General features: G+C 48.1%; 2 protein-coding genes and 1 long non-coding RNA gene across 4 annotated transcripts in view; all 3 read left to right on the forward strand.

Annotated features, from left to right (window-relative positions):
* LAMC3 (laminin subunit gamma 3) overlaps nt 1-7,882 on the forward strand; it is a 42,535-nt gene extending 34,653 nt beyond the window's left edge. The window contains exons 21-28 of the mRNA XM_032233255.1: nt 239-373; nt 1,933-2,050; nt 3,024-3,176; nt 3,640-3,742; nt 4,333-4,532; nt 4,660-4,809; nt 5,132-5,231; nt 6,947-7,882. Of these exons, the coding sequence (XP_032089146.1) occupies nt 239-373; nt 1,933-2,050; nt 3,024-3,176; nt 3,640-3,742; nt 4,333-4,532; nt 4,660-4,809; nt 5,132-5,231; nt 6,947-7,176 (1,189 nt within the window). The 3' untranslated portion in view covers nt 7,177-7,882. The remainder of the gene's footprint in view (nt 1-238; nt 374-1,932; nt 2,051-3,023; nt 3,177-3,639; nt 3,743-4,332; nt 4,533-4,659; nt 4,810-5,131; nt 5,232-6,946) is intronic.
* Nucleotides 7,883-13,467: 5,585 nt separating this feature from the next.
* On the forward strand, nt 13,468-27,467 carry AIF1L (allograft inflammatory factor 1 like). Of its 2 annotated transcripts, none has more exons than XM_032233287.1 (6): nt 13,468-13,771; nt 14,187-14,248; nt 18,018-18,084; nt 22,315-22,405; nt 24,037-24,199; nt 26,731-27,467. In XM_032233287.1, the coding sequence occupies exons 1-6, from the start codon at nt 13,579-13,581 to the stop codon at nt 26,743-26,745; spliced, it is 591 nt and encodes a 196-aa protein (XP_032089178.1). In that variant the 5' UTR covers nt 13,468-13,578; the 3' UTR covers nt 26,746-27,467. The 2 variants fall into 2 exon arrangements, with proteins under 2 accessions (XP_032089178.1, XP_032089177.1); XM_032233286.1 differs by having other exon boundaries at nt 13,476-13,771; nt 22,315-22,356.
* On the forward strand, nt 19,873-21,623 carry LOC116519426. Its single transcript, XR_004256648.1, has 2 exons — nt 19,873-20,431; nt 21,461-21,623. It is a non-coding gene; the product is annotated as an uncharacterized LOC116519426 (long non-coding RNA).
* Nucleotides 27,468-27,774: the final 307 nt, after the last annotated feature.

Below are 27,774 nucleotides of genomic sequence, written 5' to 3' on the forward strand. Positions count from 1 at the left end.
TGATAACCGTTGGATAGCCCTGGTCCTCCCTCCGCCTCCGACACAGAGCCCTCATCATCAGAGCCTCCCCCAGACTCCAGGACTGGCCCAGGTTCCTCCCCAACCCTCCTCACTCTGCGACTCTGCTGCCAGCTCCAGTGGCCACTAATGGGCCGCAACAGAGTGTAGAGAGATGAGGGCAGATGTGCACCACCAAAATCACTGGGTTGGGGTTTTTTTTTTTTGCCCCTCTCTGCAGCCATGTTGAAATTGCATCCTTGGTGGAAGGCCTGGCCAGAAGAGCCATCCAGGCATCCCACTCCAGTTATCGTCTTCTCCAAAACGTTGCAAATGTCAGCAAGATGGAAGAGTTCAGGCAAGAGATGGAAGAGAGGTGAGTTGGAGGGTCCAGGATGGTGACATGCTGGCGGCTGTGCCCCATGGGTCTTCTGGGTTGGTGGTCCACAGTGTCTAGAAAGAAGACCCCATTTAGAGCCTTACTTGGCTTCAGCTTTCAAAATGTCTCCGGCGGGGGACCTTTCTACGCAATCGCTTTTGGGGGTTTTTTTTAACGTCCTAAGCAGGATGAGAAACATTAGATGAGGGTGACGTTGCCGCCCCTAAAAACATGCATTCCTCACTCTCTTGCATGACAAACCAAACCAAAAACGGAGTGTTGGAGCTTCATTTGTTAAACTGTGGAACTCCCAGCCACTAGATGCCCAGATGGGCTTTTAAAATTGATGGGATAAACAGGAAGAGGGGCCTATTTAAACATTTCTGCTTAACATCGCTACCTGTTTCCTCTAAGACTGCCTCGGCCACATTTCAAGATTTGCATAAGGACTTTCTAATTTAGCCAACTTAAATTAACTTAGACTAAAGTAAATTAAGGCCAGAAAAATTGAGTTTGTTCAGGTTGCCCAAGCAAAAAGCTAAAAGAACAGGTGAAGCCTGGCAAACGGGGCATTTATTGGTAGAGCTTCTCTGAGTATTGGGGGACATGGGGTAAATTATCCTGTTCCGACCTCGGCTTCCCCAAAAAGCAAGAGGGGAGTCCTTGTCCCGACAGAACCCCTTTTATTAAACGAACGTGAATTCCTCTCATTCACCTTCCGCCAAGGCCTGGCAAACAGCCTTTCAAAGGAGTATTTATGACCACAGACCTTATCTGTCCTGGAAAGCTGCCTGTAAACATTTTCCCAATCAGGTGCAATGAAGGAAAGGCTGGGCACAGAGTCTCTGAGATTCACGGACAGATCTTCACACTCCTGAAACGAATCTAACGACCGACCGACCAAATTGTTTCCTGCAAAAGCCCCCTCCCCTTTCACTCCTCTTTTGTTTCCTCTGGGAGGGGCCAATCACCTGTGGCTTTACTCCCAAGTCGACCCTGATTTCTGAGGTGTTCTTTTCTGCTGTTTGCACGCGCACACTGGGAAGAGGCTCCAGCTGTTCCTCTGCCTCACTGCTGTCTAGCTCCGAAGGCAACTGAGAACTGCCAGATGGTCCTGGCCCCCTCTCTGCCTCCGACACAGAGCCCTCATCATCAGAGCCTCCCCCAGACTCCAGGACTGGCCAAGGTTCCTCCCCAACCCTCCCCACTCTCCGACTCTGCCGCCAATTCCGCTGGCCGCTGGAGGGCCACAACGACTCCCAACCATCCTTTACATTTTAAGATGGGCAGAATTCAACTCCCAGAATTCCCTAGTCAGCAAGCAACTTTAAGCAATTGTGGACTTCAACTCCCAGAATCCCCCAGCCAGACTACTTTAAAATAAAATGGGCAAGGCCCTACCTGAAGAACGATAAACTCAGCTCTAATTTTTCTATCCTAAAACTCATTTCCTTCCAGTTTTTATTTTGGTTAAATGCAAGGATATCTGTCACGTCCCACCGAGACCAATCCCACCATTTAAATGAGTTGATAATTTGAGAATGTCTGCCTTGCAGTGGTGAGAAAATCAATAGGACCCAAAAAACCCTCGTCTTGCAAATAGAAGATGCTGAGAAGCTGGTTTCAGGCCATCAGAGCAACACAACCCTGGCTCAGACGGATACTTTGGAGCTGGTAAGCATTACTAACAGGACAGGGGTTTTTTCCTACATCGTTTCTTCATGGAAACAGGTTTTCTCTCACATAGTGGATTATATTTTGTATGTTCCTCGTCCACTTGATGGCTTTTTCAGTTTGATTCCAGGTCTTCTAAATCAGTGTTTTTTTTCCAATTTCAGCTTTAAGAATTCCCTAGAATGCCGGTGTAAGAATTCCCCAGCCAGCGTGCTTTAAGATGGGTGGACTTCAGATTTCTCCAGCATGCTGTGTGCCAAACACCCCAAATTCTCCAGCAGGTTGGCTCGGGGACTTTGGGAGTTGAAGTTCACCCATGTTAAAATTGCTAAAGTGGAGAAACACCCTCCTATATATCTTTCCTGCAAAGGAAAACCTTTTGCATAACAATGTTGTGTTGGTCCCTGTCATTTTGGGTGCGGTTTTTAGGAAATTGCTTTATTTCTTCATTTTGCTAAGGTTTTTTTTTAGAATGGTGCACTGTGCAAAGCAGCCTGGAAAATAAAATAAAATAAAAAATAGAGATATTAATTAAGCTGCCCCCCCCCCAAAAAAAAATCAATTATTGAATTTCCAGAGTTGGAGGAAGCAAAAGGAAGTTTCTTTTCTTTTTTTAGGTAATGCGGGGATGGACACCTAGCTTGATTTAGATGTGGGATGAGGCAAAAATAAGGTAGAAAATCTTCCCATCTCTTTTCCACTAGATTGTTTCCTTAATTGCACAAAATATAGTGTATTTGCCCGTAGGCAGATTCTGGCCACCTATGGAGAGCAGGCTAGTGCTTAAAAACAGCTGATTTATGGAGCACAAACTACCCTCTGGGGGCTCATATGCAAACACCCCCCCCCCAAAAAAAAAAAAGTACCCCAGCAATCTATAAATGTCATAATCCTAGTAATAAATTCATTTTTCCAATTCTAGGTAGGTTTTTTTTTAATCGATTAAGTAAATCCACAGACTCTGATCTTGCAGCGCCCTCTGGTGGAGAAAGCTGGAAATCTGGTCCAAGAAGCCGAGGAAATCCAGCAACTGATTGAAACGAAACACGGGTTGACAACCGACAAAACCTTGGCAGTAGAAACTGGGTTAAAGGAAATGCTGCAGAGGATTCGGCCCTTGGAAGAGGTGAGTGCTTCGTGGCTTGATTTGCCCTTATTTGGCAGCAAAATTTGGCCACAACAAACCAGGATGCAAAGAAACATTCGACTGAAGGAATGTCTGACATTCCTGGTCAGATCTTGGGGGTCAATCCTAGACAAATTTGATTGACTCACTCTTTTAAAAGGCCTCACTATCAGCCCTGTCATGCTGCAAATGGCCATTAGGTGGCAGCAAAGAAGTATTTCAAAGTACGTAACTCTGGTCTGCCCTCTGGTGATCAACTACTGCCCTGTGCATATAATAACCACAGAGTTCACATGGGTTCACACGCAGACATTATCTTCACCCACAAACCAAGGGCTTGTCTTGACTTAGTGCATCACCTCAAGTCAAGCCTGCGCCAAAGTTAAGTAATCACCGGTCATCTTTAGTGAATGTTCACAGTTAGGACTTTTTTAGTCTAATCTTGCTTTCCTCTGTTTCACAGCTATGGCAGAGAACGAACAATGCACAGGCACTGGCCGAGTCCTCCCTGGCCAACGGAGAGGCCGTGGTGTCCGAAGCGAAGGCTTTGGTGACCACACTGGATGGTAAGACAAAAGTAATCCTAACTACTTAATCTCAAGAACTCTTCTGACTCAGGCTTCCCAAGAGCATGCAGCAAACTCCTGGTCCCAACAAAAACCAGTTATCAGCTGCCTTCAGAGTCAGACATCAGTGGGGCAGAGGAACAGCTGGAGCCTGTTCCCAGAGTGCGCATGCACAGAGTGGCCAGAGGAAGGGAGCAGCTAAAGGACAGGGGTCAACTTGGGAGTAAGGCCACAGGGGGACGGTGAATGGCCCCTCCCAGAGGGAATAAAAGGGGAGCGAAGGGGGAGTGGAGTTTGCAGGAGACAATCAGTTCGCTTCATTGGTTCGTGACTCTCCGAGGCTCCTGGCCAAGTTCTGCAGATCTCGGCCTGGCAGCTCTCCAAGCCAGAGAAGGTCTGTGACTGTAAATCCTCCCTTGAAAGACTTTGCTGGAGGTGAATGAGCAAAATTCACAGTCAATTAATGAAAGGGGTTTTTTGTCGGGACAAGGAGTCTCCTTCATGCTCTTGGGAAGCCTCGGTCAGAACATAAAGGGATGTAATTTTATCCAGCTTGAAGCAGGGTAACCGGTTTTTCCTTTTGCTGGCAGGAATAAAGACCCTGATGGCAGACCCTAAAGGCCGCGCTGCGGTCAGGAGGAAGCGGGTTGCGGTGCGTGGCCGGACGATTGTGGAGACCCAGAGGAAGATCAGGCAGGCCCAGAAAGCCCTGGGGAATTCCGGGACCGTTTCCGCAAAGGCCTTCGCGGTTGCCCGTGAGGGGGAATCGGCCGCGAGGAAAAATGCCCAGGTGGGGCTGTGTTAGGCGGCAGTGTGTCCGTGGTGAAGGCGCTGAGCCTGTCGATCGGGTGGCATGAGGGCAGCTTTATGGCTTCCTTCCTTCTCCTCCGTTTCTTTTTCACTCTTCCGTTCTGCAGGCGGCCGAAGGGGTCCTAAGACGGGCCAAGGAGGAGAGGAAGCAGGCTAGCCGAATGTCTGCCACGGTTGCTCTCACCCTGGTTACCGAGATTTCCAGGCAAGAAGACAAGGCCAGAGAACTTCAGGCCCAACTTGGGAAACCTGCGGAGGTCAGTCCTGTTTTCCCAAGGTAGAACCGGAGAGGGATGGCCCCAAAGTGCCTTTTGTTTCCCCCCGAAGACATTTCACTCCTCATCCCAGAAGCTTCTTCCGCTCTGACCGAAGTTCAGTTCCAAGTCAAAGTTCAGTTCATCAGAACGGGAGAAGCTTCTGGGGGGAGGAGTGAAATGTCTTTGGGGGGAAACCAAGTCCAGTTGCCTTTTGAGAAAGCAATTTTGGGACAACCGTGACCTGGATGGCGGGAAACCCTTGTGGCCTTCAAGAGAGGGACCCGTGGGAGGAGGCTGACGCAAAGCCTGTCTTGTGTCGAAGGCTGCAGTGGGCATGAAGACGCTCGGCCAGAACCTCCAAGCGGCCCAACGCTCCTTGGAGATGGACATTAAGGCCCTCCAGCATCTGCTCTCCAAACTAGGTAAGTACCCCCTCGAACTAACCGAGATTAGCCCGGTCCAAGCATCCCTTTTTCCGTGATCCCTTCTTCCGTACGTCCTTCACTTACGACCGCAATGCCGCCCAAAACTTACGTGACAAAGCGAGACATTTGTTAACCGAGTTTTGCCACATTTTACAACCTTTCCTGTCACGGTTGTTAAGTGAATCTGGATTCCCCTTTGATTTTGCTTGTCAGAAGGTTGCAAAAAAGAGGATCACGTAACCCCGGGGACCCTGCGACCCTCATAAATATGAGTCACTTGCCAAGGGTCTGAATTTTGATCACATGACTGCGGGGATGCTGCAACAGTCGTAAGGGTGAAACCAGTCATTGGTCACTTTTTTCAGTGCCGTTGCAACTCCGAACAGACAGTAAACAAATGGTTTTAAGTCAAGGTCAACGTGTGCATTAGAGGGACGCGGTGGCTCAGGGGCTAAGACGCTGAGCTTGTCGATCAGAAATGTCGGCATTTCCAATCCCTTACACCGCGTAACGGAGGGAGCTCCCACGACTTGTCCCAGCTTCTGCCAACCTAGCAGTTAAAAAGCATGTCAAAAATGCAAGTAGGAAAATGGGGACCACCTTTGGTGGGAAGGGAACAGCCTTCCCTGCCCCTTCAACGTTTAATCATACCGGCCACATGACCACGGAGACGTCTTCGGACAGCGCTGGCTCTTTGGCCTTTGAAACGGAGATGAGCACCATCGCCCCCTAGAGTTGGGAACGACTATCATGTATGTGCGAGGGGAAACTTTACCTTTATCTGTGTGTTTACTAGCTGGTGATTAAGCAAGTGGTGTTAAAATAGGCATTTAAAAGGCATCCCAGGGTGGGTTGGTCAAACATACCTGTGGCTTTAGCTTTTACCTAGCAAGGAATCAATACACCTGTTCCATGGTTGAGCTTTCAGCATTTCCAGACAGTTCCACTAGAGGGCAGACTCTTCTTTCCATAAAGATTTCTTTTTTTAAATTAAATTAAATCACTTTGGGATTCTTGGAACAGTCTATGATGCTTCTTCCTTAACGTTGGTTTCTGAGTGCCAAAACTGTGTAATCTAGCCTGCTTTAATTAATAAACTGAAGAAATTATCCCCTAATTTGTTATGCCTAAAATTAACAACAGAGAGGGGTAGAGCATTCCAGGCGTTGACTCTCTGTGGCTGCAATTGAGTTTACCTGGAGTTTGCATCGATTGTTTGCCCCTGTGTGTTACTGTGGTTGAAGCTGAAGGAGCCATTGACAGGTAGGACGTTGTGACAGATAATTTTTGTGTATTACGCTCAGGTCAGGCCTAAGCGTAGCACATAAGTTGCCTTCGGAGGTTGTGGGAGCCTCATCCCTGGAAGCTTTCAAGAAGAGACTGGACTGCCCTCTGCCAGAAATGGCGTAGGGTCTCCTGCTTGGGTGGAGGAGACTAGATGACCCACGAGGTCCCTTCCAACTCTGTTAATCTGTAATTAAGAAGGCAGATTACCTTCCTAATTCACAAGGCATATGAGGGGCGGGTGGGACGAAGTCCAGCACAATCAGAATCGTTAACGACATCCAAACTCAAACCAGAGGAGATCCGCTCTTGCCGTGGAGTTGACTTCCTGGTCTGCTCTGCTTAGCAGGGCTGAGGTTGGAGCTGTGATTTTGGGGGTGCCATCCCCCCCCCAGCCTTAGTGCCAACGCTCTGTTTTGCTTCCCCAGGAAACCTGGATGGGTCCGCAGCTGTGCTCCGTGCGAGCCAGGTCCAGCTGGCAAGCTTGAGGCTGCGTCTGGCGGGACCTGGAGCCCTGAATGAGACCCTGGGCATCTTGGTACAGGAAGCCGAGGAGCAGAAGGCATCGCTGGAAGCCTTCGAAGAAGATCTGGCAGAGATCCAGAGTGACAAGGGGAACCTAGAGGCCATTCTTCAGAGCTTGCCCAGCGGCTGTTAGAGGTGAAAGGAGGCCTGGAGACTGGAAGTGATGGAATCAATGTAGACACCCCCCCCCCCGCTTTTAAAAAAGGAAAAGGAAATACTCCCAGAATGCCACTGGCCAGAGGAGGCAGACTGAGCCATCTTTGTCAGAGACAGAGAATCGCTTGAGAAAACTATCTGGTGTTCTGGGCTGCCGAACCAACCTTAAAGATTCAACCCCAAAATGGAGACCTCCCAAATTCATGGCGGTCCTGAGGACTAGAAATCTGAAACAGCCACTTTGCAAGTCTTTGGGGAAACTGTGCATTGTGCCTTTTTGGTCCCAGGAGTTTTGGACCCTGGAGGGGGTGGGTGGGGGGGAAAAACCCAAGAGATTTGAACCCTGATGCTGAAAAATGAAAATTGGCTGCCAGGATGGGGAATAAATCCAGTATAAGGATATAGAATTTGCTTGTTTCCGGTTCTTCAGAAGCTAGAGAAATTTTCATTTCCTTTTAAAGGCAAGCTTTAAAAACCAACAAAAGCTGCCTCTTAGCTGTGCCATTGGATAGACCAGGGATGTGTTGCTGCCGGCATTACTGCCGGTTCGGTTCTCGCACACAGTTGCCTGTAAATAGGTCTCCACATGCGCAGAACATTAAAAATGCCCCCCCCCCAAAAAAAAACACCATGCTACCAGGGTACCAGTTTGGGGGCGTTGCGAGTCTGCTGTCCTTACTGGTTCGGCGACCCAGTCGCAATTTCCACTACCGGTTCACCAAACCGGTGTGAACAGGTATCAACCCACCTCTGGAATAGACCAACGGTGGTGAAATTGATCTGGCCCAGGTTGTGAAATTGATTTTGTGAAATTGACCCGTCCACAATAGTAAAACTGGACAGGAACAGCGTCTGGGGAATCGACAAACAAGCAGAAGATCCAAAAATTGATATCTTCCCCCTTCTTCTCTTGAAAAAAAAAGAAACCACCTTCGCCAACCAAGACCCAATCATGAAGCAGACTCCTTGTCCCGACAAAACCCCTTTTTTATGAAGCTAAGGTGAATTCCTCTCATTCCAGCAAAATCCCAGCAAACAGTCTTTCAAAGGCGAATTGACAACCAACAGACCTTATCAGGCTTGGAGAGCTGCCAGGCCGATATCATCCCAATGCAACAGCTGTAGAAGAAAATACTTTGCAAGGAGTCCCCTGCAGTCACAAACCAATCTTCACAATAATTATGTGAACTAATTGTCTCCTGCAAACTCCACTCCCCTGTTGCTCCTCTTTTATTTCCTCTGGGAGGGGCCATTCACCGTCCCCCTGTGGCCTTACTCCAAAGTCCACCCCTGTTCTTTAGCTCCTCCCTTCGTCTGGCCACTCTGCGCATGTGCACACTGGGAACAGGCTCCAGCTGTTCCTCTGCCCCACTGATGTCTGACTCCGAAGGCAGCTGATAACTGTCAGACGGCCCTGGCCCCCTCTCTGCCTCCGACACAGAGGCCTCATCACCAGAGCCTTCCCCAGACTCCAGGACTGGCCCATCTTCCTCCCCAACCTCCCCACTGGCCGAATCGGCTGCCAGCTCTGCTGCCCGCTGGCATGGGCCACAACAGCTTCTCTCTCCCTGTTGAACATTGGCCCAGCAAATCCTTCTTGTGTTCAGTGATCTGTAATTCATTCACTTGCTGACATAAAAAGTGATTTCAGCCCAGTTCAGCTTAAGAGAGAAACTCCGCAGTTACATTCACCCATATAATCGGGAAAGCTTTATCTGAATTTTTAAGAAAACGGGATTTGTACTGTACAGGCACGTGTGTTAATATATCTCTTTTTGTGACCCCAGCTTTCCAATCCTGCTTTAAATCGGCAATGAGGTCTTCTAGATGACGGTGTGAATGTTTATCTTTTCTTTGTGGGTTTCTTACTTTCCAGGCCTGGGCAGGAGACCCTGGGATTGTATTCGTTAAGGATCAGCAAATGAGATGCTAAATCCATACTTCCCTCATCTACACCCTGGCAGGATTATCCCCTTTACATCCTCGTTCCCTGCATGCATAAATTGATCGATTTACATTTTAAACATTTAAAAGGTGCCTTTTCGTGGTCACCTCGGAAGAACGAGACGAAAACTGCTCAGAGAGAATACCAAGTGGGTCAAATTAACAGACACGCCAGTCCTTTAAGATTCGTTTTCAGGCTGAGTGAAGAACGCCGTATGGGAGCAACAATGGGTTGGGTTGGCACGACGTGGCAATCCCTAAACTTTGATTTATAGGCTCCAAAAGGCTGAGAAGAAAAGGCCCGAAAAGCGAAAATGTGTAGCTTGATATACGATGCAGACAGTCCTGGGCTTAACAACCACAGTTGAGCCCCAAATTTCTGTTGTTAAGTGAGGCAGTTGTTAAGTGGGTCTTGGCCCATTTTACAACCTTTCTTGCCGTTGTTGTTAAACGAATGACTGCAGTTGTTAAGTTAGGAACACGGTTGTTAAGTGAATCTGGCTTCCCCATTGCCTTTGCGTGTCAGAAGGTCGTAAAAGGGGGAATCGCGTGATTCTGGACCTTGCAACCGTCATAAGTATGAATCAGTGCCTGAAGTTTGATCACATGACCATGGGGATGCTGCAACGGTCGTAAGTGTGAAAAACTATCTGAACTCCCCTTTTTTAGTGTCATTGTAACTTCAAACATTCACTAAATGAACTGTTGTAAGTCGAGGACTACTTAAAAGCAGCGATCCACTCTTTAGATGTCACGGAACTACAGCTCCCATCATCCTCTACCCATTCCTCTGCTGGCAGGGGCTCCTGGGAGTTGTAGTCCAGGAAGGTCCTTTTGCAGAACTTCTTCCCAAAATCGCAACCTCCGGATGTCCGTTTTTCAGTCCAGAAAGATCCGGAAGAGGCATTTCCAGGTAGCTGTTTAACGAATCACCTGAGCTGCCACAGCTTCTCCTCTTTGTCCAATCATGTTTTTTACTGAAGAAGAAATGAACGGAAGGAAAGGAAGGAAGTGTGATGTTCCCGTGGTTCGTCCATGAGGCCAATGTGGAGAAAAGACAGGACACGACCTTTCTCGGGATGGAGCGACTCAGATTGGGGGTCTGAGAGCCCCTTTTATTGAGATAGGACAAAGGCAGGAGGAGCAATAGCATGTGGTTAAAAACAGCCTGTAAAAGTACAATTTCTAATCTACTGCTCAGTCTATATATGGTCAAATCCTGGGCGTCATTGGTAGGGCACATCTCAGGATGTTATGTTATGCACTATCAGAATGTTATGGAGTTTTAGGAGTTTGTTTTCTCCTGTGTGGTTCAGCGTGACTCTGCAGGCCCTGTTATGAACTAGGCCATGGAGGACACACACCTGCACAAGGAACTATATTACAACAAGGAAGGATATAAACTCTGTGAGAAAAGGAGGAAAAGGAAAGGAAAAATAGGAAAAGGAAAGTAGCTTTCTAATACCAGGGGGGGAAATGTGAATTTTTCTTGCCTTCCTTATTACAGATGTATTTCATCCGCATTCTTTCCTTCTGGATCTTTTTAAGCCCTGCCAGTGCGAGGGTTAAAAGACAGCGTGGAAGGAGACAACCGGCCCCTTGTTCTTCCTCCACCTTGAAAGGAAGAGGAAAAATATATATGAGATAATCAAGAGAGCAGATTCCAACTCTGAGAGTCGGTTTCCCCAAGGACGCGACTAACGCTCTGGAATCCTTGCACCAACATCTCTCGGCCCTGGGAAATATCGGTTTATCTCCTCACCTGACATTGGATGATGGAGAGCAGAGGACTAGGAAGAAGACAAAAGTCACAGCCCAAGCAGAAGACACCCACTTCTGAGGGTCTCCTTGGAGATGGGTGGGAAGAAGGAATGATTGAGATTTAAGGGATCAATGTTCCTGCCAGGTTCCTTCGAAGTATGGTTGGCCCAGGAGAACATTCCTGGACCATTGTGTTTCCCCTCCAAACTTTTAGTCTCGTTGCTGTTAGTTGCAAAGTTTTTTTCCCCAACCCAACCCCAACCCCACGGACAACGTTCCTCCAGGCCTTCCTGTCCTCTCCCATCCTCTGGAGCCCATTGAAGCTCACGCTGGCTGCTTCAGTGACTCCATCCATCCAGCCACCTCCTTCTCTGCCATCCCCTTCTTCTTCTTCTTCTTCCCTCCATCGTTCCCAGCATGAGGCTCTTCTCCAGGGAGTCCTTCTTCCTTCTCATCAGGTGGCCAAAGTCTTTGAGTTTCCTCTTCAGGATCCGGCCTTCTAAAGAGCAGTCAGGGTGGATCTCCTCCAGGACTGACCGGTTGGATGGCCTTGCAGTCCAAGGGACTCAATGCAGGAGTCTTCTTCTCCAGCACCAGAGTTCAAAGGCCTCCATTCTTTGGCCCTCAGCCTTCCTTGTCGTCCAGTCTTTACAGCTGTCCTTTGCAACTGGGGAAACCAGAGCCTTGACTTGGCACCCTTGTGTTGGCAGGGTGATGTCTTTGCTTTTTAGTAGGCTGTTTAGATTTGCCATCACTTTCCTCCCTAGGATCAAGCGTCTCTTCATTTCTTGGCTGCAGTCCCCATCTGCGGTGATCTTTGAGCCCAGGAAAATAAAATCTGTCACTCCCTTCATTTCTCCCCCAGGAACTGAGAGAGCCGTATGCCATGATCTTAGTTTTCTTAATGTTGAGTTTCAAGCCAACTTTTGCTCTCTCCTTTTCCACCCACATCAAGAAGAGGGAAAGAAAAGGACGAGGGTGAATGGAAGTGATATTTGAAAATTTGACTGTTAAAGTTATTCGGTGGCTCAGTGGCTGAGACGCTGAGCTTGTCGATCATAAAGATTGGCAGTTTGGTGGATCAAACCCCTAGTGCTGCATAACGGAGCGAGCTCCCGTTCCTTGTCCCGGCTTCTGCCAACCTAGCAGTTCAAAAGCTTGTAAAAATGCAAGTAGAAAAATAGGAAACACCTTTGGTCGGAAGGGAACAGCATTCCGTGCGCCTTCGGCGTTGAGTCATGACTACGGAGACGTCTTCGGACAGCGCTGGCTCTTCGGATTTGAAACAGAGTTGAGCACCGCCCCCTAGAGTTGGGTACGACTAGCACATATGTTCGAGGGGAATCCTTACCTTTAATGAAGCAAAGATATTAGGCTGACACTTGAAAAGGGGGAGAAAGACTAGGGGGCTCTTGGGAGGGAAGAGGGAAATCCTGATTCAGCCCACTGGGTCTGCAAGGGGAGCCACGTGATGGGCAGGGGGGGAAGAGACCCCCGGCTGCTCTCTCCGTCCTCGGCAAAGTTGACAAACCTCTCCAGGAATGCTGTGGATCATCAGGCGGTGATTCAGAATCTTGGCTTAAGCCAAGTGGGTGGAGGTCCCTGGGAAGGCCCTGCCCCCCCCCCCCCCAGAGGTCCCCCCCCCGCCTGTTTGGTTGCCTTTCTGAACCAAAAAATAATTCTTCCCAGGAAATTTGAAAGCAGAATAGAGCAGGGATGAACCTCTTTCTTTCTTTCCCTCACTCTTTCCTTCCTTCCTTCCTTCTTTCTCTCCCTCCCTCCCTTTTATCTCTTTCTTCGTCTGTCCTTCTGTCCTTTCTTCTCTCTTTTCCTCTCTCATTCTTTCTCTAATTTTTCATCTTTCTTCTTTTCTTCCATCTCTCTCATCTTTTTTCCTTCCTTCCTTCTCTCCCTTTTTTCATTTTCTTCTTCCTTTCTTCCCACCCGTCCCATTCCTTCTATATTCCTTCCTTTTATTTTTTCCCCTTCCTTCTCTCAGCTCTGTTCCCTTCCTTCCATCCATGCAGCTTCCTTTCCTTTCCCTTCCCTCCCTCCCTCCCTCCTTCTTTCCTTCCTTCCTTGGGTCTGCCTTCACACCTCAATCCACACCTCCTCACACACAGCGGGGCAAATTCCCACCATTTCCCAGGGCAAGGAAAGTTAGCAATATAACAAAGTTGGAAGGGACCTTGGAGGTTATCTAGTCCAACCCTTTACCACTTCATACAAAGGGCTGTCCAATCTCTCCTTGAAAACCTCCAGTGCCGGAGCCCCCCGGAACTTCAGAAGGCAACTTCTCTCCCACCAATTGATGGTTGTCCCTGAGGGGAAACTTCTCCCGAGTTCCGGCTTTCAGCTTGGTTCTAAATTTACCTGGGCGCAACGCGAGGCTTGTGTCGCATTCAACTCAACGTCCAGCTGCCTTCTCTATTGTGTGACTCCAGCCTTCCTGATCCCAAGTCCCTACAACCCTCTGCCACTGCCCGCAGAGAGGCGTTCCTGGCACGACCCAGGAAGGGGTTAACTTGCCAGCTCGCTGTGCAAGGGCAGGGAGGGGGAGGGAGGCCCCTGCAGCCGTGGGGCGCGGAGCCCTTGCAGAGCCTTCCTTCCCCCAATCGCGGCCGAGGGACCGCCGCTCAACCCCCTGGCTTCTGAATGGCTTCATTGAAGAGAAATGGGCTGGCTTAAGCTCACAAAAGTCCCGCTCCCTCTCCGCTTGGCGGCGGCAGCGGCGGACGGGAGCAAAGCAGCAGAGCAAAGGGCGAGGGGAGAGCTGGCAGCCCGTCCCCGTCCCCCCCCCCCACCACCCTCCAGCACCGGCCACCAGCATCCCACCATGTCTGTGATGCTCAACAATGCCCGCCAAGGTAGGCGGTGAGGGTTCCCTGCGGGAAATGGGTGGCGGTGGTGGTGGAAGAAAACGCCCAAAGTTGCTTCAGTTGCCTTCCAGACACGCAGGGAGGGAGGGGGGGGTCCTTTTAATTCCCCTGGGACACAGTTTCAACCCCCCCCCCCACTTTCCTCTTTTGCAAAAGAAAGGCTCAAGGAGCTTTGCTATTTCCTTCTCCCTCCTCTTCTGTTTTTCCTTTAAGGCTACGACTTTTGAGACAGGGGAAATCTACCCAAGAAACTTCTCTCTCTCTCTCTCACTCTCTCTTTGGGGTTGAAAGGAAGCCCCCTTCCCCACTAGATGGGGGGAATATCAAATCCCATTGCGCTGGTAAATAAATGCTATCCATTTTTTCCTCCTTTGTGATTTGTTTTTCTTGACTTTTCCCGCAGGGGGGAAAGCCTTTCGTTTGCTGAAAGCTGAACAAGAAGGCAGGTTGGAGGAAATCAACAAAGTAAGTGCAACAGTTGGTTCTCCCCAACTCCCCCCCCCCCCGTTTCTCTCTTGTCAAGTCAAGCCCGCATTCCCACAACCTAATCCAGGAGAGAAGCAACCGAGAACTAAGGAGAAATTTCATGACAATGAGGACAGTTAACCAGTGGAACAGAAGTTGCCTCCAGGAGTTGTGGATGCTCCAACACTGGAGGTTTTTAAAGAAGAGGTTGGACATCTATTTGTCAGAAGTGCTGTAGGGTTTCCTGCCTGAGCAGGGGGTTGGACTAGAAGACCTCCGAGGTCCCTTCCGACTCTGTTATTCCATTCTAAACCCGGCCAGCAACAAACCTTGCCATTCTAAGGGCACAGTTTCTGCCAGCGTCCTCCGTTCGGGTTGGCCCCGGTCTGCCTTCCTGTGCCTGGCAAAGTTCACTTTGAGGTTTAACCCATTGAAGGGAACCAACCAGTCGGTAACCAGGACAGGACGAAAACCGGGTTAGCTGATGGGTGCCTAAAGTTTTGATCGCGTGGCCTCAGGGCTGCTGCAATGGTAGTAAGTGTGGAGAATGGTCGGGAATCACATTTTTCAGGGCTGTTTTAACTTAAGCCGGTCACTAAAGGAACGGTCATAAGTCAAGGACCGCCGTATCTTGATCCCAGTTGAATAGGAGCATTTCAAGAGATTTTTGCTGAGGGGAGTCTAAGCTCTGGAGGCCAGGCGGCCCGTTTTGATTTCTCCCTGTTGGCAACGCACAAAAAACACGGATCAATTTATTTTCCAAAGCATCAGAAGGCAAGAAACCATGGATGGAAACTAATCAAGGAGGGAAGCAACCTGGAAGTTCCTAACAGTGAGGACAATGAACCAGTGGAACCCGAAGTGGTGGGGCTTCGTCCCTGGAGGCTTTCAAGAAGAGGCTGGGCAGCCCCACTTCTGGAATGGTTTAAAGTCTCCTGCCTGAGCAGGGGATGGACTGGAGGACCTCCAGGGTCCCTTCCAACTCTATTCTATCCTAGCTCCAGGGACCGTCCTGTCCCTTCTCTTCCCCATTTTCAGGCCTCATCCTTGCCAGCTACGGTATTTTCTAGTTAATTCATCATCCACTCCCGTTCCAGGCCCCAAATTCTGCTCTGTGAACCAGGAAACACTCAATGTTCTTTGTTCAGACTCCCCCCCCCCTTTTTTTTGGTTTATTTTTATTTTTAACCCAGTGGCTTCTCTAAAGGATGAACTCTCAGGGCATTGGGGGAGTTGCCAAGAAGGGAACGCGGAGGGTACTGTGGGGGCCACAACCTTTGACTGACAGGAGGGAAGTCCCAAAATTATTTTAGAAAGTACGATTTCACGGAAGGAATAATGGAAGCTTGGATCCAACTTCTAGCTGAGGTTGGGGATCAGTTCCAGTAACTGAGTTTAAACATTCTTGGGATAAACGTGTGTCCATCATCTGACCAAAATGTAAAAAAAAATGGAAATAAAAATAAATAAAATACTGTCTTTCCATCATCTCTCGTTTCTTTCTCTTTCTCTCTCTCATCTCTTTATCTCTCAACTCTCTTGCTTGCTCTCCCTCTCTCTTTCTCTCTCTCTTTCTCTCTCTCTTTCTCTCTCTCTTTCTCTCTCTCTTTCTCTCTGTCTCCCTGCCATCTCTCTCTTTGTCTCATCTCTTTCTTTCTCTGTTATCTTTCTCTCTCTCTCTCTCTCTGTGCCATCTCTTATTATTTCTCTCTCCCTTTCTCTCTCTTTCTGTCATCTCTCTCTTTGTCTCATATCTTTCTTTCTCTCTTTCTGTCTCTTTCTCACTCATCTCTCTCTTTTCTCTCTGACCCTCTCTCCCCCTTTCTCTCTCTCTGTCATCTCTCTGTTATCTCTCTCTGTCTCATCTCTTTCTCTCTCCTTTTCTCTCTCTGTTTCTCTCTGTGTCATCTCTCATTTTTCTCTGTCTCATCTCTCTCTCTCTCTCTCTGATCTTCCTCTTTGGCCCCAGCCGTCGAAGCTTCATTTTGCATTTGCGGTGTATAAAGCTGCCTGTTGTCTTGGTGAAAAGCTTTGGATGTGGGTTTGGGAGCAGAGGCGCAAAGAAACGTGGAGGCTGGCAATCAGACTTTGTGGCATTCAAGCAACCGCCCAGATCTGCACTTCTGATCCCTCCCTACGCTTCAGAAGGGATCGCCCAGAGCCACAGGCTCCGATTGTCCCGTGCCAGCTTCAGTTTTTCCCCAGAGAATGTGCTGGCTCTTAAAAAGAAGCACGTGGCCACCATCGCTGGTGCAATCTAAACAGATTCCCAAAGAGCCTCTGGCTCCAACTGGGGATTTATGCAAGGCCTTCCCTGTGTGGTGTCAGCCTACAAAAGATGGAAAACCTGCTTGAGAAGTTTCAGGTAGGAACTTCCAGGAGTTGCTTCCCTTCCTGCGCCAAGGGTGTGTGTGTGTGTGTGTGTGTGTGTGTGTGTGTGTGTGTGTGTGTGTTTTCTGTGTTTAAACCTTAACAACAAATTCCTTTGGGGGATGGCTGGGAGTTATGAAAATATACCTCTCTAGAGTCTCAAAAGGAGTATCGTTTTCTTTTGCCTTTTGCCAAAGATAAGGGATAGGAAACCAGCTGGATTTCAGGAGGAGGAGGAGGAGGAGGAGATGCTTAAAGGATCGGATTGGATTGCCTGCCAGCAGAAGTTCTGTGGCTGATGGTCAGGATTACAAGTAGTCCTCGACATGGAACCAAAACTGGAGCCCCTGAAGTGGGACGGTCAATAAATGAACATAGAATAATGCAAGGGACCTTGGAGGTCTTCTAGTCTAACCCCCTGTTCGCGCAGGAGACTCTATCCCATTCCAGACAAACGGATATCTAGACTCTGCTTAAAAGCCTCCAGGGATGGAGCACCCACAACTTCTGGAGGCAAATTCTGTTCCACTGGATGATTGTTCGCACTGTTAGGAAATTCCTCACTGATTCTAGGTTGCGTCTCTCCTTGGTTAGTTTCCACCCATTGCTTCTTCTCCTGTCCTCAGGGGTGTTGGAGAAAGAGGATTGTGGGGTTCTTGTTGCTCTCTGAGCTTGGTTGTTTTCTTGCAGACATCATCGCTAGCACTGATGATGTTACCTAGTTTGGTAATGAAACGTCTGCGAGAAAACAAGCAAGCTCAGCGAACACCAAGGACACCTGGTAAAAGTCTCCTGTTTTTGGCCAGAGGGTTGGACTAGAGGACCTCCAAGGTCCCTTCCAGCCCTGTGCTGCCATAAGTACAGGATTATCTGAATTCCATTTGTCTGAATTGACTTGCATCCCATGGAGTCCAGTTTGGCTTTGCTGACACAATTGTTTATTATCTCTGCTCAAGGGCTCTGCAATCTCTGCTTCAAGATAACTTTGTTGAACATTCATTCTAACCCCCAGTCTTAATTCAGGGACTGTTGACCCTTTTCTCTGTTTTTAATGCTGTGTTTTTTTTTCTGGCATTTTCTTTCCTTTATTTTTTTTTAGCAGAATGGCCCAATTTTTGCAATATTTTCCCTCACTCCATGCAACACCCAACAAAGCTATTTTCATTGTTCGGTGTGTAAAGTGCTTAAATGGGCTTCCCCACTCAAATTGCAAAGAGATAATGATAAAGGCTGTATCTATACTGGTAGTTCTCAACTTATTAACACAACTGAGCCCCAAATTTCTGTAAACCCCCTGTGTCCACCGAGGCCACGTGGAAAGGAAGCCGCTGGGAAGGTTTGATTGCTGCTTAAACCTATTGATCTTCTCCTTTTTTAAATCCTCTTTTCTCTGTTTCAGGAGTTTCTCTGCGACCCAAAGTTTAGCGATGAAGAGGACCTGGAAGAAAAGCTTGCGGTTTTTAAAGGTAGTAGTCCACATTGAGTGAACCGCCTGTAGAAAATAATTTCCCTTTGGGTGAGGGACAGAAGCACTGCAGTTGTCCGGAGGATGGAGAAACAGTGCGATGTGATCACCCCCAATGTTATTATTATTTTGGAGAGATGTTCCCCTCGCACATCTGTGCCAGTCGTTCCTGACTCTAGGGGGCGGTGCTTATCTCCGTTTCAAAGCCAAAGAGCCAGCGCTGTCTGAAGATGTCTCCATGGTCATGTGGCTGGCATGCTTAGATGCCGAAGGCGCGCAGAACACTTCCCTATTTTTTCTACTTACATTTTTTAATGTTCTTTCGAACTGCTAGGTTGACAAAAGCTGGGACAAGTCACGGGAGCTCACTCCATTACCCGGCACTAGGGATTCAAACTGCCGAACTGCCGACCTTTCTGATCGACACGCTCAGCGTCTTTAGCCACTGAGCCACCGCATCCCTTTGCCATTTAAAATTAATTCCAAAAAATCACTTCCATTCACCCTCCTCTTTTTCTTCCCCTCTTCTTCTTTAAGTGAATTGGAGGACGTGTTAAAGTCCTATTGTCGTCTCCGCCAGCGTGAACTTCTCCAGATGTTAGGGGCCACCACCTCCCTGGCTCCAAGTTCAGCACATCTGGAAGGGATTTGTATCCCACCAGCGGCCACGCCTCGTGGCCAAACCCGGTCAGAGGAACTGGCAATGGTGGCTGGTTTTTTTTCCAGCTGGGAAGTGGGATTAAGAATGTGTCTTTGGCTATGAGATCAGGGTGTGGGTGAGGACTGGGAATATTATTGCTATTATTATTATTGCCAGTGCAACAGATGGGATTGGAACCCATCTGATTTTTAAACATGTTTAGCCTCCTTCGAGATCTCGCAGACCACGCCCGTACGGTTTCACAAAAACGGATGGATCACCAAGTAACCAACCAGGCTGGGTTTTGCAAAATATACACAACCAGGAAAAGCAAACCAGGATTGACAAGTGATCAGCAACGGATCTGCATGTAGTCCTCGAGTGAGAACCATTCGTTTAGCGACTGTTCAAAGTTACGATGGTGCTGAACAACCGTCAGTCTTCACATTTACGACTGTTGCGACGTTCCCCCACTGTCGCATGATCAAACTTCTGCCTCTGAAGGAATGGAGACTCGAAGTTGTGAAATGAAATCTGTGGTTGCTGCAAAGGCCACAAAAATTCAACCTTGTGTCAAAGGCTGCAACGGGCAAAAAGTCTTTATATGCTGTTTGAGGAGGACTACGGAGGTTCTGACCGAGGCTTCCCGAGCGTCTGAAGCAAACTCCTGGTCCCGAGTTAAAAAAAACCGTTTTATTAATTGACTGTGAATTCTGCTCCTTCACCTCCAGCAAAGTCTTTCAAGGGAGGATTTACGGTCACAGACTTTATCTGGCTTGGAGAGCTGCCAGGCATAAAATCTGCAGAACTTGGCCAGGAGTCTCGGATTAAGCGAACTCCACTCCCCTTTTGCTCCTTTTCCTCTGGGAGGGGCCCTTCATTGTCCACCTGTGGCCTTACTCCCAGGTCGACCCCTGCTCTTTAGCTGTTCCCTTCGTCTGGCCACTCTGCACATGCGCACACTGGGAACAGGCTCCAGCTGTTCTTCTGCCCCACTGCTGTCTGACTCTGAAGGCAGCTGATAATTGGCATACGGCTCTGGCCCCCCCTCTGCCTCCCACACAGAGCCCTCATCACCAGAGCCTTTGCCAGACTCCAGGACTGGCCCAGGTTCCTCCCCAACCTCCCCACTCTCCGACTCTGCTGCCAGCTCCACTGGCTGCTGGTGGGCCACAACACAAGGTTGTGTTGGTTTTGAGCACACACACACAAAGCATACACACTTTTTCTCTTTCCAAATCTTTGCTCCTGTGTCCTTCTGGCAAGCAAATTCAGCATTTTTCTGATCCAAAACTTTTTTCTTTTGGAACTGACCAACAATCGAGCTTTTGTTTCTAGGTCTTTTCTCCCACTGGACACAAAGTGCACAGAAACACACACACACACACACACACACACACACACACACACACTGCAAACGCAGGATTTGTACCCTACCCCTCTGTTAGTGAGGATATGTACAGGCAGGATCTCCAAGGCTTCTTTTCAAACCTTCTGGGCTCAAAAGAGACTGGAGATGCCAGAGAGGTTTTCTCCCCTTCAAGCTTTTCTCTCTCTTGTTTTTCCATGAATTCTCTGGGAAGTGAAATTCTGGGAAGCGCTGAGCAGCAACGCCACACATGAATTTGAACCTTCAACTCATTCGGGCCACAGGTTACGCCAGGGAGAGCAACAAGGCAAGGATTCACATAAACCAAGCATTCAGCAGGTTGTTGGAGAGCACTTTAATCATCCGGTTTAAGCCTGTTTTATGGATGGATGGGGGGCATTTTTATGATACGGTCACACGTATCATACGGTCAAAGGAAGGCATGTTTCTGTGCATCAGCAAAGTGTGATAAACAAGAAGGGAACAGGATTTTTGGTTTCGTAATTTGCCTTTCCCTTCCCTCCCTCCCTCATTTATAACTAGATTCCTTCCTTCCTTCCTCTCCCTTCCTTATAGCTAGATTCCTCCCTCCCCTATAACTAGATTCCTTCTTTCCTCCCTTCCTCCCTGCCTTCCTCCCTTATAGCCAGATTCCTTCCTCACTTTTAACTATATTCCTTCCTTCCTTATCTTTCTTTTTTCCTTCCTTTTCTCCATTCCTTTTTCCTTCTTCCTTTCTTTCTTGCCCTCTCTTCCTCCTTCCTTTCTTTTATTTCTCCCTCCTCCTTTATTTTCCTCTTTCCTCTTTATTCTCCTTCCTCCTTTTTCTTTTCTCCCTCCTCCTTCCTTCTTTCTCCATCCTTTCTTTTTTCTTCTCCTTCCTTCCTCCTTCCTCTTTTTTCCCTTTCTCTTCTCTCTCTTTCTCTCTCCCCCCGTGCCCTTCCTTCTTCCTTTTTTTTTCCTGGTAATATCAAGCACCCTGCCTTGATCTCCCAGGAGGAAACAGCTGCATTTAAAGTCTACTTTTGTCTAAAAAAAATAACTTGGAAAACAGCAGAAAACAAGTATCAAAGTGAAGCTGCATTGAATGAAATAAAATAGCCGGCAGGAAGAGGAAGCGAGTCAAGGGCATTTTCCAGCCTCTTGGCGCAGAGATCGTCCTTCAGATCTTTCCAAAGAGGGGAGGACCTGTTGCAAGACAAAAAGGACTGGGGGGAAAAGGAGGGTGTGTGAGAAATCAGAATATTTTCCCTGGTGACTAAACTGGATAGCATTTGTCTACAAGTGGACATGCAACGGATCAGATCTTTTCCCTTAGCTAACAGAGAGATTTTTCTTTTTTCATTTTGCCTTGTTTCAACCCAAAAGCTCACCAGAAAAAGGGAGACAATCCTTTCTTGTGGAGATCGGCCACCTCAAAGTCACAGCCTCAAAGGAAGAACGGAGGAGGAGGAGGAGGAGGAGGAGGAGGGAGAAGAAGAGAGCACGCCCAGCCCTCCTTTTCTCCAAAAGAATGATCGTAATGGCTTCAGTAGGCCTGCCTTCCATAGCTTCCCTCCAGAGGTTGTGGGGGTCCATCACTGGAAGGTTTCAAAGAAGAGACTGGGCAGCCATTTGTGCCTGGAATGGGAGAGGGTCTCCTGCTTGGGCAGGGGGTTGGAGTAGATGACCTCCAAGGTCCCTTCCAACTTTGTTATACTGTTGACTTTCCTTGTCCTGGGAAATGATGAGAAATTGCCCCCACTGGGTTTATGAGGTGTGGATTGAGGCGTGAAGGCAGCCCGAGGAAAGGAAGGGAAGGGGGAAGAGCTGTATGGATGGAAGCAAGGGAAGAGAGCTGAGAGAAGGAAGGAAAAATAAAAGGAGAGACTATAAAAATGGAGGGAGAGATGGGAAGAAAGGAAGAAGAAAATGAAAAAAGGGAGGGAAGGAAGGAAAAAAGATGAGAGAGATGGAAGAAAGGAAGACAAGAAATGAAGAAAAAATTGGGAGAAATAGATGGAGAAAGAATGAGAGGAAACATTGTGGGGGGCTTCATCACTGGAGGTCTTTAAAGAAGAGACTGGACAGCCACCTGTGTCCGGAATGGGAGAGGGTCTCCTGCTTGGGCAGGGGGTTGGACTAGATGACCTCCGAGGTCCCTTCCAGCTCTGTTTATTCTATGTTGGTGTGTCCTAAGGGCTGAGTTCTAATGGTGCTAACCTTTGATTTCTCTTTCCTAGAAAAATACATGGAGTTCGACCTGAACAATCACGGCGAGATCGGTGAGATGGTCCAGTGGCCAATTGACCCCAATTTGAAAAGAGCAAATCAGTTATTTTTCTGTTTTGTTTTTATATCATAAAGGGGGGTCCTTGACTTACAACCATTCATTTAGCGACAGTTCAAAGTTACAACGGCGCTTAAACAAGTCACTCACAAGTGGTTCTCGCACTTAAAAACTGTTGCAGGATCCCAAAGTCACGTGATCGTCATGAGTTTACGATGGTTGTGGCATCACGTGGCCTCCCTCCACCTGTGACCTTCCCCTCGGGTGGCTTCTGATAGCACACAGACAATGAGGAAGATGGATTCACTTAACGACCGGCATCATTGGCATAGCCATTGTTTTGATTCACTCAACAGCTATTGCAAAATAGAAGGGGTAAAATTGGACATGACACACGTAAGACCCCCTTGCTTAGCAATGTGAGTTCTGTTCCCAGCGGTGGTTGTGTGTCGAAGGCCACCTGCAGCTTTTAACTTCATAACGTCAGGTTGAGTCAGGTTGCCTGAGTGTGTGTGTGTGTGTGTGTGTGTGAGAGAGAGTGTGTGTGTGTGTGTGTGTGTGTGTGAGAGAGAGAGAGAGAGAGAGAGAGAGAGAGAGAGAGAGAGAGAGAGAGAGAGAGAGGGAGAGAGAGAGAGATTGCGAGATTGCTCACCTAAGTGGCAGGATGGAGCTCACCTAACTGGGCTAATAGCTTGTAATTTGGGAAAGGAGACCACTAGGAAATCTTAGGGGTGGAGACTAAACCACAAAATCTGAACTTCAGGTGCTTGGCAACACAGTTACATGTATGGCTGTTTGCAGAATCCCACTGTCACATGACTGCATCTTATATTTTATTTAATTGTCTTATTGTTTTTATTATATTATTATTTTATTATTTTATTATTTATTTTATTTTATACTTTATCTTATTTGTTTTGTTTTATTTTTATTATTTGCCACCCATCTTACCTCAGGATCAAGCCAGGCAGCTTACAAAACAGTTTTGGCGAAAAAAGTCTGGCATTTAGTCTCAACTTTCAGCAAAACTCACACCACCATGGTGCTCATTGAACAACCGCCTCCAGGGAGGTCACAAAGTCATGCGACCGACCCCCTTTAGGACCGCCACGACTTATGCTTGACTATGGTCAAACGTCGAGGGCTGCCCGTACCGCCAGGCAAGGGAGATAGGCAGAGGTGGGTTCCTACCAGTTCGCACCAGTTCGGTAGAACCGGTTCGTCAAATCTACCAAACCGGTTAGAAGAGGTTCCACCAGTGGACCCGGAAAGCGGGACACACCTCCTACAGAAGAGGCTCCAAAGATTTTTGAAACCCACCACTGACACACACACACACACACAGAGAGACTCACGCAGAGAAAGAGAAAGAAATAAAAAAAGAAAAAAGAAAGAAAAAGTGAGAGATATGAAAAAAAAAAAGGAAAAAGGGACAGAGACAAAAGGAAGGAAAGAGAGAGAGAGAGAGAGAGAGAGAAAACACATGGCCGGCAAGCCACTCCCACCAGGTCACATGGCCGGCAAGCCACTCCCACAAAAGAGGCCACACCCACAGAGTAGGTTCAAAAAAATTTTGAAACCCACCACTGGAGATAGGCGCCTCTTCTGTGGTTCCCCGTCAGCGTCCCCCTCCGCAGGCTCTAAGCGTCCGCTCTCCGTCTGCCCTTCCTTGCAGATCTCATGTCTGTGAAAAGGATGATGGAGAAACTGGGGAATCCCAAGACGCACCTGGAGCTGAAGAAAATGATCTCCGAGGTCACTGGGGGCACCAGCGAAACCATCTCCTACCAGGATTTCGTAACCATGATGCTGGGCAAGCGGTCAGCCGTCCTGAAACTGTGAGTATCCGTCAGAGGAGTAGAGATGGCGCAGGAGATGGATGCAGGGTTCCCAACAGAGTTGGTTCCAATTAGCCATCTTGGCTAGCTTGCCAACTGCTGGATTTTCTCTGACTACTTCGGTGCTCAGCTTAAGGAAAGGTAAAGCTTCCCATCGCACAAATGTACCAGTCGTTCCTGACTCTAGGGGGCGGTGCTCATCTCCATTTCAAAGCCGAAGAGCCAGCGCTGTCCGAAGACGTCTCCGTGGTCATGTGGCCGGCAGGATTCAACGCCAAAGGCTCACGGAATGCTGTTCCCTTCCCACCAAAGGTGGTTCCTCTTTTTTTACGTGCTTTTGAACTGTTAGGTTGGCAGAAGCTGGGACAAGTCACGGGAGCTCACTCTGTTACGCGGCACTAGGGACTCGAACCACCAAACGGCCAACCTTTCTGATCGACAAGCTCAGCGTCTTAGTCACTGAGCCACCGCGTCCCGATAGGACCTTTTAAAGTTGTGTTGATTTATTTAAATTTATTGGTCCCCAAACTTCAGAGAAAGCTGTTGATGCCCCATCAAGAGAGAAAGGAGTTCCTTGTCTGTCCCCGCTCCAGCTAAGACTACAAACTATTCTGCTAAAGATTTAAAAAGCTAAATTGCAAAAGTGGCAGGAACAAACTTCCCATTGTCTTTCGGTTCCCGTCTTGGTTTCCATTCCTGTTCCAAATGTTGAATCCTGGATGGGGAACAATGACTCCGAACTCTCTGTGGGCACGAGGGATTATCCAAGCTTTCCAATTCCCCTCCGATTCCTTCTTCCTTGCCCTCCGGCTGGTGCCCTTCCTCCATGGCTGACCCAGGCCATTCACCCCAAGGCTCACGAGAAGAAGATGCTCGGTTGTGATGTTGGAAGGACTTATCACTGGTGTGGGGTTAGAGGCAGCCAGCCAGGGAAGTGACAGAGGGCAGTCTAGCCATAGTCAGCAGAGGAAGCTGGACAGGTTGGTGAGGTTCTCTAAAGCTGCATTAACAGCCCCCTTGCCAGTCTGAAAGTACAAATCTCCCACTGTCTCTTTTACAGCTCGAGAAACTAGGGAGGGTTCCTTTCCGAGCCTCTTTCTTTTCCCATTATGCATCTCTGGGCTATGCCGTCTTTTATCTTCGCTCCCTCTCTCAAGGTCTTTCTCACAAACCAATACATCTGCTCCATAAGGTGCGAAACTTCTACATCTGCAGCAAAGGACTACTCTACAGAATAATAACCATGAAATTCATTTAAAAGGATTATTTTCTTTATTTCCGGCGATTCCGACATTGTCCACAGGAGGGCACTGTTTTCTGTCCCTTAGCGTTAGCACTGAAGTCATCAGGAGGCTTTTTAAACGGCTTTTGAAGCAGGTTTCCCTCTTCTGCCCCTTTTCTGCAGCCCCTGTGGGTTGAACCACAGCTGTGTCCATAGACTGGTCTCTCCGTCCTCTTGGGAGTTACAGGATGGTTATTGCAACTTCTAGGGACGCAGTGGCTCACTGCTCACTCGCAGTGTCGGCAGTTCGGTGGTTCATATCCCCAGCACTGCACAACGGAGGGAGCTCCCGTGACTTGTCCCAGCTTCTGCCAACCCAGCAGTTCGAAAGCATATAAAAAATGCAAGTAGGAAAACAGGAACCGTCTTTGGTGGGAAGGGAACAGCATTCCGTGTGAATTCAGTGTTGAGTCATGCCAGCCACATGACCACGGAGACGTCTTTGGACAGCGCCGGCTCTTCGGCCTTTGAAACGGAGATGAGCACCATCGCCCCCTGGAGTCGGGAATGACTAGTACATCTGTGCGAGGGGAACTTTTACCTTTACTTATTGCAACTTGGGCATAGTGGATTTTTTTTTCTTTTGTAAATATATTTTCTTAAACATCCTAGATGGCACCATGGCCATGGCCATAAAATGAAAATTGGGTAAGGAAATGATGCCAGCATTTGCATCTTTCATTACCAGGGTCAATTGCTCTGCCTTATCAGAATGGGAACAGGAACCTGGGCGAAGAGGGTGGGTCCAAAATTTACATTGTCTCTTGGTTTTACCCATAATTTGCATAAGCAGCTGCAAACAGCTTATTTGATAGCAAGGAAACAAACTCCCTGCAGCCAGTCTATTCCTCATATCAAGTCAAACATACTTTTGTTTTCCTGCAATCCTCCCCCTTATATTTAATTTTCCAATTCATCTCACTGTCTTTGTTTTATTTTGCTGGATTTTATTCCCTACGCAGCTTCTCCATAAAATATTGTTTGTTTGGACATCTGAGACAGTCTTTCTCAACCTTGGCAACTCGAAGACAAGTGGACTTCAAGTCCCAGAATTCCCCAGCCAGCCTGCTTCTTTAAGATGGGTGGATTTCAGAATTACCCCTCATTGTGGCCGGCAAACATGCTGCCTGCGGGATTCTGGGAGTTGAAGTCCGTATATCTTCAAATTCCCAAGGTTGGGACACCTTGTTCTAGAAATCGAAGGAAGGTTATCCCTGGTGATATTTCATTAATTCTTCTCTCCTTTTAGGGTGATGATGTTTGAAGGCAAGAGTCAAGAAAGCAGCCCCAAATTTTTAGGTCCTCCTCCAGAGCGAGACCTCTCAAGCCTTCCTTAAAGGGAGAGGCAAATACGGAACATTTTCCACCTCTGACGACCGCAAGATCTCTGCTCTGTTGCTTTTGTTTTAAAGACTCCATCCGAAGGGAATGGCAAGGAAAAGTCCAGTCGACGTCACTCAGACGAGGGTCGCCCCTGATTTTTATTCTCAACTGTTAACCCGAAGAGAAGCCCCGTTGTTCTCAAGAACCAAAGCAAACTCTAAAGGCAAAAATCCAGATTTCACAGGGCGTTTTTCAAAACAGATGGTACGCTCTCCAAAGCCCCCTCCCCTCCTCCTCCCCCAAAGAAATCTGAAATTATTCAGATTTTCTTCACCGCCACTTCTCTTCCAAGCACGAAACTGCTTTTCTAAAAATGGCTTTGTGTGCAGCCGGAAGGAAAACCAACCCCTCTGGCCCAAGGGAGGCAAAAAAATGCAGGTGGTTTAAGTTGGGTCCTATCTTTAAAGGAGCAGAAACCACCCAGCCAGGATTTTTGCAACAGGAAACCTGCCATTTTTACCAAACGGTGATGAAGGAAAGCGAAAAGGGTAAACTGGAGGAGTTTTAGCCTAGAATTCAGAACCAGTCCTAGGCCGGATGGGGCGCGGATTTGAGTGACATCGTGGTTAGTTCTGAAGAAGGGGTTGGGGGGGGGGCGGTGCCTACATATGAAAAATATCGGCCACCACAAAAGTTTTAGGTGTCTTCCCAGACCAGTTTCCCTGATTTCTGAGGATTCCCCCCCCCCCCTTCTGTCGTCCTGTCAAATGCAAACAATTTTCACGATGCCTGGATTTCTAATCTTGGTGTCTTTGTGCAAGCCAATTTCCCTGATCAGGTCAGTGTGTCTCCCCCTTCTCCGTACAGCTAAACCTCGACTTACAACCAGGGGTCAGTGGGGTCAGTGATGAGATTCAAAATTTTATGCTACCGGTTCTGTGGGCGTGGCTTGGTGGGCGTGGCAGGGGAA

The sequence above is a fragment of the Thamnophis elegans genome, chromosome 16 (genome assembly GCF_009769535.1).
Source record: "Thamnophis elegans isolate rThaEle1 chromosome 16, rThaEle1.pri, whole genome shotgun sequence".
In the NCBI taxonomy this organism is placed as follows: Eukaryota; Metazoa; Chordata; class Lepidosauria; order Squamata; family Colubridae; genus Thamnophis; species Thamnophis elegans.